The sequence below is a fragment of the Psammomys obesus genome, unplaced genomic scaffold (assembly GCF_907164565.1).
Source record: "Psammomys obesus unplaced genomic scaffold, mPsaObe1.curated_primary_1811, whole genome shotgun sequence".
NCBI lineage: Eukaryota > Metazoa > Chordata > Mammalia > Rodentia > Muridae > Psammomys > Psammomys obesus.
In genome coordinates, this window is record NW_026596046.1 from 24,661,793 (window position 1) to 24,674,523 (window position 12,731).

At 39.5% G+C, this 12,731-nt stretch overlaps 1 protein-coding gene across 1 annotated transcript in view; it reads right to left on the minus strand.

Annotated features, from left to right (window-relative positions):
* The window catches only part of Tmem135 (transmembrane protein 135), a 203,426-nt gene that overhangs the window by 16,730 nt on the left and 173,965 nt on the right, over window positions 1-12,731 (minus strand). Inside the window, exons 7-9 of the mRNA XM_055623232.1 lie at window positions 9,385-9,426; window positions 3,385-3,531; window positions 438-507 (exon numbers count right to left, since the gene is read on the minus strand). Of these exons, the coding sequence (XP_055479207.1) occupies window positions 438-507; window positions 3,385-3,531; window positions 9,385-9,426 (259 nt within the window). The remainder of the gene's footprint in view (window positions 1-437; window positions 508-3,384; window positions 3,532-9,384; window positions 9,427-12,731) is intronic.

Genomic DNA, 12,731 nt, shown 5'->3' on the forward strand with positions numbered 1-12,731 from the left:
AAAAAAAAAAAAAAAAAAAAAAAAAAAAAAAAAAAAAGAAAATCAGACCTTGAAGAAGTAAGTGACTTCTTAAAAGAATTAGAATTGTGAGCATGTGGGCACTCTTTTGCAGCAGATGGTGCCACCTGCCCCAGACACTCTTTCCAGGGCTGGTGATGAGAAAAGTCAGGAGGCAGGAAGTGTAGTTTTACAAAATTACCCAAGTACCCTAGAGAATAGGGAATTTGTGTGAATGAGCACACTTAACTCCCTTAATGCTGATCTACAGGCATGCTCTAAGCAGCAAGATAATAACAGAAAGACTTTGAGTCAAATCCAAGTTAAACGGCAGCAGAATTAATGTGAAATTTTCTACTTAGAAATTACTACAGAGAAGTTACTTGGGTATAATGCTGCCACTGTTGACAAAAAGCAGGTAGAAACTTTTATAGACTCACTTTAATGCAGTAGGAGATGCAGTTGTCTTCATAATGCTTGCAGCATCTGTGCCTTGGTCCATGCTTGCATCTGAAATCAATCAAGAAAGGCAACACTAATTATAACTATGCATGTGTGCATATGTACGAACAGGCTGGGGTGCCTGTGCCTGTGCAAGCACATATGCATGTCCTGCACGAGTGTGTTGTAAACCTATTTAACAGTTTTTTCAGCAACAAGGGAGAAAAATAACACACTTTCCCCCCTAAGTGGTTAAAATGTATTTTAAAAATGATCTACAATAGAAAAGCTAAAAGACTGTTGTTTTTATTTTGTCACTAACACCTTGTATAAGACATATGATCACAGTTACAATGACCGATTGTGGAAAAGAAAGATGATACTGGCAATTACTTGTGACTGAATATGAAAACTATACCTACACTCTCTATATACATCACCAAATTTTAGGGGCTTTAAATCTCTTGTTGCATAGTATGATGATTATAAATCATCCATGAAGTCAGTACTTGAACAAAATCATAATGAGAATGTGTTCAGGTTACAGGAATTTATACTTAATTATATTTGAGAGGAAACATCTGGAAAAGAAACCCGATAAAGTGTCAGAATTCAAAATTCAGTTATTAAAATAAATACAGAAATAGGAATCATGTGGAAACTAAGAGGTTACTTGTGATTTAACTGTAAGCCACTTAGTCTGGTGTTTCATATAAACATTTCTGCCAGGACTACTGTTCCTGTGTGACTCTGAATCCATGACCCCTCATTCATCCTCAGCATAAAAATGTAAGTCAATGAACATGCATCTCAGTAGCTCTCGTTTTCTCTGAAGGGCTCAGGTTCCAAAGTCTGCAGTCACTGTGACTTCGCTCAGGCTGGTTAACTGTTTCTGCAATCGGAGCACATAAACTTTCCCTGGGTATAAAGGTAGCCTGATAGAGCAATGCTCTGTCTCTCTCCAACCCTGTGCTAACTCTAGCAAAACCTTTCAGAAATCAGTTTCTGATTTCTGAAACCGCAGATAGATTACACAGGCAGCCTCTCCTGGCCAAAGGCGAGGGCACCAACACATTCTGACCTCAGCATCTTACGTCATGGGAATGATATGCCGTATACGTGGCCATGTGGAAGTGCTGAGTGATTAAAGCTGAAAGCTTGAAGAGAGGGGAACTAGAGAGGTCTGCCTTATGCAAACCATCGCTCTTCATACTTCTCAAAGTCCTCTTCAAAGACAGGACAGATTTTCCTACTAGAACTCCTTTAGTAGCAAAGTTAAGTACCGAAATCATCAATACAGTCATGTAATCTTTCCTTGGTCACCAGAATGGCTCCCAGTGTCCTAGAAGGTCAAACTTTTATCACTGCTTCTATAAAATTCTGTGAATAGCTCCACCTGAGTAGATTGACTGCAGCTGCCTAGACAATGGCTGTCATCTCCCAATCAACGCTGATCCCAGGAACCATGCACCCTCATCTGCTCACCATGTCCCCCCTGTCTACTGTTGCAGTTACTTCGCTGGCTGAATCGGTGTTTACCCCACAAGCCATGCACCTCTGTCCATTCATGATCTCCTGTTATTACCCTCTCAATTACTTCACTTAAGGGGAAACTTCTCTTCATTCAGGTAACCCAAACCTATTTTTGTATTTGCTTAAAATGAAATGCCACACCTGTTTCTGCCCTCTACACTTCCTTTGTTCCCATGTTCTACTTGCAGTATAGACTAAAAGGAAAACAAAAAAATGAACTTGGCAAAAATGTGACCATCATCTATGGCCACTCAGTCCAGCAGACAATTCCACAACTGTAATTTCATTTACTGCCAACCCCCAGGCTATAGATAAGGATTTTATGAAGAACAGTATTTTAATCATTTGTGCAACAACACAGAGCTGATAGAGGCAAATTAAGAGTCAAAGGCAAGCTTTCTGAATTCTTCCTACAAATGATCCCATTTCTCTCAGTGTTGTCTACTCATTCCATTCTCTCTAACATATCACTACCATGACTGTTTCACTGGCTGATGTCATAAGTTTAAACCACTGAAGACCAACAGAGCCAACTAGCTAGGACTCAGAGGGCCTGGCAGAGACTGAAGAACCAACCAAGGACCTTGCATGAACTGGACTTAGGCCCCTCACATACATGTGGCCAATGAGCAGCTCAAGCTTCACGTGGGTTCCCTAGTAAGGAGAGCAGAAACTGTCTCACATGGACTCTGCTGTCTGATTTTGATCACTTCCCCCTACTGGGGCTGCCTCGCCAGCTTCAGGGGAAGAGGATGCACTAAGTCCTGAAGTAACTTGACTGAGGTGCTGAGGTGGGTGGGTGAGTGGGGAAGGGGAAAAGAGGGAGGGGGAGTGGGATAGAGAGGGGAGGAGGGAAGGCTAGGATACAGATGTAAAGTAAATAAATTAATTAAAATATGTATTTTATTAAATGTCTACGCTAAAATAAAAATGAATATGCAAAATGTAAAGATTTATTTTTCTGTATAACATACAAATAAATAATTCAGCCAGAGTCCTAAATATTGTCACTGCTGGAAAATATCCTTTACTGAAAGTTTGCTCCTACTCCTGTAGCATCTTGATTCCCTCAGCGATTGTACTCTTTTCCACAGTCTGACACAGCTACTAAGGACAAACTAATGCTTCTACACTCCTTCCTCATAACCACCTTAACTCTGTTTAGAATAAACAAAAAAAAAAATGATTCTAATTCCACAAAACCTACTTTAAAGGCATGTAATGATGCACCATCCAGGGAGAAAGAAAGAGCCACATTCCCTTGCCAGCATGCACATTCTATAAACTCTAGATAGAGTTGTTGCTGGGATCAAAGAGTAACATCATTTATCTGAGGAGGAAAAACATGCCTGAGCATGCATAGAGCCCACAGGAGACAGGGACTAAGTGTGACACACGGGACAGAGCACTCACATGGAGTCCACAAGCGTCCTGACCAGAGCGACTATGCTCATTCCTCTTGGCTTTCCTCTGTGCGTCTCCCTCTTCTGCTCCACTTTCGCATATGCTGTCTCGGGTGAGTAAGAGTGTGTGGGGATTTCTTCCTTCCCTACAATAAACCTGAAGGCAAGAGCACAAAGTCAGTCATTTTCACCCTTCACTTTTTTCAGTAGGGAAAAAAAAATCTGTTTAAATACAAATAGGTTAATTTCTTAGTTAAAATAGTTATTTTCACAACTTAAATGAAGTAATATACTCTAAAAAAGATTTAATTTTTTTTAAATTTCCTTGGCTTGCTGATATTTTTAAATCAAATTAACCAGTTACAATATACTGCAGAACTTCTATGAGGCAGTCATTAACTTAGGACATTTTTAAGGTATTACATACTTAAGATTTTTTAAGAGAAACAGGTCAATTTGGATCCAGAGATCAATCTTAATTACAATTGATTTAGTTTCTCATTCAGAGTAAAACTGTGTTTATACCTGATGGCCGTTAGGTTCAGAGTGGGCTCCCACACCCCAAATGAAGGGCTCAGTTCGGGTTGGCTCCCACTAGGCAAACAGACGGTTTGCTAGTGGATAAACAGAAGCTCACACTGGGCATTCCTCAGACACTTGCAAAGCCATGAGTTTCTGTCTGCCAGGAAGAGGCACCACTTCCCTTATCGCACCTGCGCTCCAGCAAAGGGTCATCCAGTTCCGTATCAGCACATATCCAGAACAGCTATCAAAGGTCCTGGCTCTTCCAGCCTACAAACTTTACCCACTGCTACTCCAAACTTCCAGGCTGTTCCAGCTTACAGACTCCCTCCCAACAACTACTTGTCCCTGTAAAACTAGCAAGGCTTTCCCACAGTGTGTTAGTCTCTCTACAACCCAGGAGATAGCCATAGTAGCTTTGAATCGCCCCAAATAAGCCTTTCTTTCCACGCATGGGGTGATCTAATTCTGTGGCTTCATAGCACCCTTGCTTACAGAGGCAACTTCACTGATAAGCAGTGGCATTAGGTAGAGTCACTTACACACGAAAGGGCTTTAGGTCCCCAGGAAAACAGTGGTAACTAAAGAATAGAAGTATCTAAAAATACCTACCCTCATATTTCCTTAGAAAATTTAAACTCTATTATTGCTGTTATTATTATTCCAATACACTCATTTTCCTTTGGAGAAATCAAACACATATAGGAGATGACCACTTGTCAAAACAGTGCAATTGAAAATGTTCCTACTATCAGAGAACACCGAGGAAGTGAGCCGTCTCGGAACCTGCACAGCTGTTTCTAACTCCACGAAAGAGTCATTGCTGATACAAAGAATAGCTGATATTTCTGAAGGAAATACCCTTCAAAACTTTCAGAAAGTCTACTCAAAGTATCAATTTAAAGAGGATCAGTATTATTCCACTAACATTCCGGAACTGAGACCGTGACAAACAAAATATGAAAGCTTAAGTACTCGGAAAAGAAAACCAAAATACTGTTAGAACCAACCACTGACTGACTCATCCCGGTCTGGCTAGGTCAGTAAAACACTCAGCTTTCCCAATCAAACCGGGTGGACAAAGAGCTTTTCTGCCAGAACACGGCAGCTGAGAGCTGTGGGTGCTGTTACTACTAAAGAATCTGTTCAAATATTTGTGATTGTGCCTGGAGAGTTTAAGATCTGCACTCAGTTCCATACAAGTTTCCAGATAAAATTAGGAAGACAGTCTCTCTACTGCTTTTTGGAGCCTACTGCTCTTTTGGCCAGTGTGGATGATCTCACAGTACAGGACACACCTTGGAGAAGCTGTTCTTGCCCTCCATTCTGGTCAGGGCAGGCCCTTTACTTCTGGCCTTGTGAGCCTCATGCACACCCAACAATGGAAGCACCACTTTAGAAGTATGCAACGCTAGCTCAACAGTGGGGACTGTGAAACTATGTTCATTTTCTTTGCTACTGTATGACAAGGTCTAGCAGGTCTGTGACATTTGACACTGCAAAAATTTAATTAAAATACTGAATGAATGAATGAATGAATGAATGAATGAATGAATGAATGAATGAGGCAATAACATGTGTGTTCTAAGGACCTGTTCCATGACAGGCACAGTGCCAACAAGCATTTTACAAATGTCATATCACTTCATCCCACAGAAACACTACAGGTACCATACTTCCCATGAGTTAGCATGAGTGACCCCCTCTGCACAGAAGCCGCCCTGTCAGCAACCCCTAATACAGAACTCTATCTGTCCAGAGCAGCAGTTCTCAACCCGGGGGTTGTGACCCCATTGGGAAGCACATATCAGATGTCCTGCACACCAGATATTTATACTACAATTCATAGCAGTAGCAAATTTGCAGTTATGAAGTAGCAATAAAATAGTTTTATGGGTGGTCTCACCACAGCATCAGGAAGGGTGAGAACCACTGGCCTAGAGTTTGGTGTCTTAATCACCGAGCCATGCCCCTTTAAACACCTGCACTGGCTCTTCCCCCACTGTCCTTCCCCCGGCCATTAGCTCTTCCAGTGCCTTCTACTCCTATCTGCATAGACAGATAATTTCTCCATAGACTTTCCAGAGGAAGTCTCCCAAAGTGCAGATCAGAACTTGGTATTCTCACCCTCAGAGAACTTCACCAGCTTATCACCTACCGAGGCAAGTGCAAACTTAAGCCACGTTAAGTTTGGTGCCCACGTTTACCATGTGACCAGACCACTGCTGACTTCAGTGGACTGAGAGACTGGTCCCCAGAGGTAAGCCAATGCCTTACTGCTGTTCTTTCGTCTGCAGCATTCCTCCCCACATGTTTATTAAATATTTTCTGCCTTTTAAAAGTTAGCTTTCTTTCTGTACTGTCAACCATTCTTCTTTCATAAGGGAAAAAAATCATCAGTGAAATGTATAACACTTAATTTGTTCTATTACAGCAGATGGCTTTTTTTTATGCCTGATAAAGATTCTTCGCAGTTTCTCTGCCTTCTTCTCTGTCTTTTTTTTTTTTTTTTTTTTTTTTTTTTTTTTTTTTTTTTTTTTTTCCCTATACACAACTTGGAAAACAAAACAGTTAGTTCTGGCTGAAATACAGAGCTGAAAAATCCAGTCCTTCCTTTGTAATATCAGCACAATTTCAATTAATATCGTCCTTTCTGCAGTCTCTGAAGGCAGAGGTATATCTGACTCACTCATCAGTACATTCTCAACACAGTACACATCTGGAGACAGAGTAAAAACAACCAAATAAATAGTGAAGGGATGTTATCTTTATAGCTCATGTACTCTTTTACAGGCAGGAAGCCTTAAACATGGGTGCTGAATTAGCGTAAAGTTTTATATTCTAAAGCTTTTTGCTTATGTCTACCCAGGAGACATTAATCTTGGCTGCTTTATGAATGGTTGTACTAGATGAAGGGGACTTTTCCTCTATGGGACAGTATGTGTTTTCATAATAGAGTAATTACAAACTGTAGAGGATAAGCACTTCCTTCAAGCCTGATGCTGACAGCATCCATTTGCATCCATCTAAGTTGAAGCGTGGCCAGCACCCTCAAACCCATTAGGCATCGAATATCCTTCTCTCATAAAGCTTAACACTGCCAGGAAGTCATACTTACTAAGTCTGGACACCACAAGTACTTTTCTGCCCCTCCCTTCTGTAATTAATGTTAAATGTTGTGGATTTTGACAGGCTATAAATTCATTGTATGTGTCTGTAACAAAAATCAGACAGGCAACAATGGAGAGATGAAGACTAGAAAATCGTGCCAAGCATTACTAAGGAAATCTCCAAGAACAATGTACATTAACCCATTATTATTATTATTTTTTTTTACAATGAATCTTGACAATAAAAATAGAATCTAGCCTTTGGTGCTAGAATTCTCTACCATCTTTTAATCTCTGAGAGTAACCAATGGGCAATACAGGCAATCTAAGATGAAATCCAGCCTGCTGAGTAGAAATATACGTACCATATAAATGCAACAATTTTCAATACTGAACACTTTTCTTTAACAAGAGTACTTGTAACAATGAACTTTCTTCTAAAGTATTGTCATGTAACACAGAAAAAGTTCATTGTAAACATCCCAGACTAACTCCTGATTCAAAGTACCTGTGAGGAGATATAAAAAATTTCTGAAATGTCTCAGATTTTCCAAGGATTTGGGGAATCTTAGGAAAATGAGGCAGTTTTCTCTTAAGAAAAATCATCTTTTGGTTTTGTTCTCTACTTCCAGTTTAAAAAGTACTCTTTATCATTATTTAATATAAAGGCAAAAAAAAGCTATTTTCATATGTATTTCTTAATGAAAAATACAAAGTTAAAAAGTACACATGTGTCCTGGCTTCAGAAGTCTAGTTATCATGGTTTTATCAGCACAGCTTTTGCTCTCCTACTCTCTCCATACCCCTGGGGATTGCACCCAGGACCTCAGATGCTCCTGGCAGGTGCTCCACCACTAAACCCTGAAACACTCACAACCACACACTGTCCTGCCACGCTGGCTAATCTGTGGGCGCATGTCAACCTCCTCTGCACACTCAGCTTTCAGTGCTCGGCGGCTGGGAGGCAGGTTGTAAAAGATGGAAAACACCATCTACTCATCTTTATCTTCTTCCATTTTCCTCTCAAATCGTCTCATTATCCCACAACCACAGTACTTAGCTTCCTACCCATAGCATTCTGTCATCCAATGTCCCAAATTTCCACTGGACTCACCCTTCAAAGTCACTGTGAACCATCTCCCTCAAACACCTTTCTCTGACTCTCTACCTGCTTATTAAATCCAGATCAGTCACTCCCGAGCCTTAGATCTTTGGCACTCTGACATCACCTGCCAAAACCTCCTTTATATGCCACAATAGACATTTTACATTGCAATGCTTCCTTTAATAATACGTATTTTATATACTTTTTACATTTACAACCAGCATGGGTTGTAATGCTTGACATAACATTAGTGCATCAAAGAATGCTAAATTATACTCAACCAAATACTGGATACCTTACCATTACTCAGTGGCACTAAATGCATTCACCTGTGAAATCGCTCACAGGGTATTCCATGCCCACAGATGACTTATCGTCTCCAAGTGAATCTCACCCAAAGCCACTAAAGTACCAATCCTTCTTCCAAATACCTGGTCACTGCCCATACAGATCTACAATGGTTTGTGATAATTTCAGTGCTTCAGAATATGTGCATCTACATTTTGATTCACTTTTAAAATTAATTTCAGCATTTTTATTCACCTCTATGAACAGTGCTCTTCTTCATTCTTCCTAATCTAACACCATGCCTCAAATGCACATCCCCTGAAAGATGCAAAGACAGCATCTAAGTGCTCACTGTGAACTGTGAGCCCTGCACTAGAGCACCTACTGTGCAAGCTCCTCAGAATAAGCACGTAAAACCTGCCCTGAGGCACACACCAACTTTTCTAATACTTTCAGTGAATTCCATGCTACCAAACTTCACTAGGCAAGTACTCTATCAACACTAAAAAGTAAAATAGGTAATGCTTGTGACATGAACTAAGAAAATGTGGGGTTCAGATTAGTAGTTACAGTGAGATATTAGGGAAACATTCCATTCAACACATGACAAACCAACCTTGCAGAACAGTTGCAAATAAAACTGTCTACTTTATGAAGATGCTTTAAGCTATAAAATGCAATAATGGTGATAAGTAGCACTTACACAGTATATATAATAAGCCAGTTGCTATACTGGGAGATGAAAAAATCAAACACTCTAGAAACACTTAAGGCCTACTGTGCTTCACAGTCTGTAAGTCCCACCCATAACTCAGTTTAAGAAATTACTCCATAAACTACCCACAAAGGCAGAGAATACTATTATGACTTTTAAAACTTATCAGATTAAAAATTACATTAATAAATCTTTATTATAATTATATACATTCATTATTTTTGAAGGTTAAGTTGTAACTTCTCTCAACACAAAGACAGATTTACTTACCTAAGTGCAGAAAACGTAAAGCCTTTCAAACCATCTTTGCACCTAAAACAAAAATTTGCAATCATAAAATGATATGTTTTGGAATATAAGGTAAATATATTAAAAAGCTTTTTTTTCCTAAAAATGGTTAAAATGTAAATTTTTTTGGTAATGACATAAGCAATGAAATATACAGCCAGTCCCTAACACAAAGCAACTAGTATACTAAAGGTGTCCTATGGCATAGGAACATAATAACTTGGGGCTCAATCCTTAGAGCCAGGGTAGAAGAAACTTAAGTCAATCTTCTAAGAGCGCCATCTGAATCTAAAAGGAGGCTAAAACAATCTTCAGTCTACCTGATCCCTGAGGGATGATTTCCCATGAAGAAAAACATCATATCCACTTTCTTGAGTATCTCACAAATGTCAGCTCCAGGTCCCGACTCATTAATTCAGTGCAACAAGGAGCTGAGCTGAGCAGGCACAGAAAGGCCGCGAGTTCATTCCAACATCTCACAAAACCTCTGGTTAAGGCAAAGCAGCACAAGTAACATGGGGTAGGAACACACTGAGACTGGAAGGAGGAGAATCCAAATAGCATTTCTTGAACATTTATCACTGCCCACAGTTTGGGCCTTTCCTTCATCCATACTTTGTAGGTAGGCTTACATGCATTTGTACTTGCATGCCGGCTCAAGACCTGCCGCAACCTTACCTCATGGAGGTCAAAGGATTAACAGACTAACACGATTCAGAACTCTAGATATGCAGGGGTAGTGGCAGTAGTAATCTGACAAAATTAAGCATTTATCCTGCCCATCCTCCTGTTACTGTATTGTCTTTAACTGGGGAAGATGTAGGCTACGCCAGAATTAAGCTTCTCGGATTAACAGTAAGTATTTAAAATGTACTTCAAGACATTAGTAATACTCAATAGCCCCCTATGCAAAAAGACAATAGCTACAAAGAGCCTTTGGTATAAATATAAAGAGATTTGGGGAAATTGTTATCAATAATTATTATTTCCTTGAAAAAATTTACAAAGATTAGTGACGAAATGATGGTCTCATTTGACCTGAATTTTAAAAGTTTATTTTCAAATATAAGTGGCAAACTCATTCTGCTCATCACTTGTATGATAAGCCATAAAGAGAATAAAAAAAAACAAAAAAAAAAACAAAACCTGACTACTCTAATTTTAAAATATATTTTATTGGGTGTGACCTAGAATCTTAGAAAACAGTTAAGCCATATAAAGATGTTTTAAAACATTTATGGCTTTATTTCAGTTAAGCAGCATAACTGACATAGTGGGCGTGTTGACAATGAGAAATGTAATCATAAGGTTATAGTTAGGTAATACATGACATAAATATCTACACAGAATGAGCATGAAGGCAAAAGAATTTATAAATTAAACTAAAATGTTCTTGGGCAAATTACATTATTAAATTTCTTAAACTTATCTTTCTCCGTCGGAAGAAAGTGTTCCACGGTAATTTAAAACCCGTCATCTAGATTGGTGGCATGGTGAAGGAGTGGGCAAGGGGTCCACTGACTAGGGAAAAGTAAGCTGTAGATCAATTACGAGATTATGTACATCCTGGAACAAACTTCGGCTTTGGGCTGTTACTCTTAAAAGATAGCCATTGTCTTTGTGAGTGCTGAACAGTCAAAAGACTCTGGCAACCCAGTCGAGTCCGTAAGGCATATTTGTGACCCTGCACAATACATTTAATTACAGAGAAAACATCAAAAAATCGCTTTTCAGCAAAAAGTCAGAACATACAAATGAATATGCAATTTTGTTATGATGGAAGTCTGGCTCTTCAGCAGAACCCTGTGGGAAGCACTTCATATTGGTAAAGTTTTAGCACGGGTTCAAAAGGTGCTATTCTTTCTTCTGTTCATGTGTATAAGGACTGTTAAGGTAATTGAGAATCAAGAGAACAGTAACGTAATTACTCTGTAAGAAGAATCTTTAAAATATAGACCCCATTTTGACAATGTATTGTATAGGAGTTTACCTATTTTTGGAACATTACTGAAATCTATGTTAAATTTGGAAGGCATGACAGACAGGCTCCTCCTTCAACAAGGAGGAGCCCATCAGAAAGGCCTACACTTTGCTGTGGCCTAGGTGATGACAATGCAGACTAAATCCAGTCTCTACTGAAGTATTTATCCATCACATATTGGGTGTCTACTATAGGAACTGGCTTGGGTTTCATTATACAGCCACGGACACAGGAACAACATATTCTCATCTGACATCCACCTTTGGGGACAGATTCAACAAGGACATAAGACACAGAATAACTGCTGTGGCAAAAATCCTGCAGGTGGAGGAGGGAAGAGCTGGTGGAGAGTTAGGCTTTTTTTTTTTTTTTTTTTCACAATGGGTCATGAAGAGACTCTTAAAGAAAGCAAAGGGCAATAATCAGGTCAGAACCTTTAAGGAACAAAAGGGAATTTTGGTTTGAAGCAACAAGTACAGGGCAGGGCTGAGTCCGCACAGCAGTGAGGACAGACTACCGAGGTTCCTAGAATTGAGCACAATAGAATAGGTGAGTGACATCTTGATAGGAAATATGGTCATGGAGGCAAAATGGAGGGAGTTTTCTACTATGCAGGGAGGCAGCTTTAGGCATGGAAGGACTTTGGAAGGTTCTCAGTAGAGGAAGATCTTTCTTAAGTTATAAGAGAATTATTTTAGCTGCTGGGTGGAAAACAGACATTAAGAAGACAAAGTTAGATGTGTGGAGAAGGTGAGCACGCTGGGACAGGGAGAAAAAGAATGTGAATGTATGTCAAAAGTGAGCTGTCAAAATGTCTTGCTAGTTTCAATGTGGCATAAACAAGACAGGGTTCAAAACTTACTGACAGGTCTTTGGTTAAAGCAAAGAGAACACAATGGCCACATACTGACCACGAGCAACTGTATAGGACTAAGGGAAAAAATGAACTTTGGCAATAGTAATCGTGAGATGTGCCTGAGCCGAATGAACAGATCATGAAGGATTCAGGTCCACAAATCATAGAAGATGACTGACTCCTTTAACAGTGGGTAAACCCAGGAAACCAGATACAGCCATAAGTAAGGAAACAAGCACAGATGAAGAAATGTGTCCAGTGTGCACGTACATGTATGATTTACCTGTAAGCTCTAAAAACTCTTATAGAAAAAAAATCCATCAATTTCTTCAAATAACATCACCCTCTAAAATAAAGTCACATTTTCTTTTCAAGTGTCCATAAAGACAATGCATTAACTCATGAATGCCTATACTTGCTAGTTAGTCTGTGCAGATGATACGAACTCTAATCCAACGCCTACTCTACTTTTGCGAGGCTCTGTGCTAATGT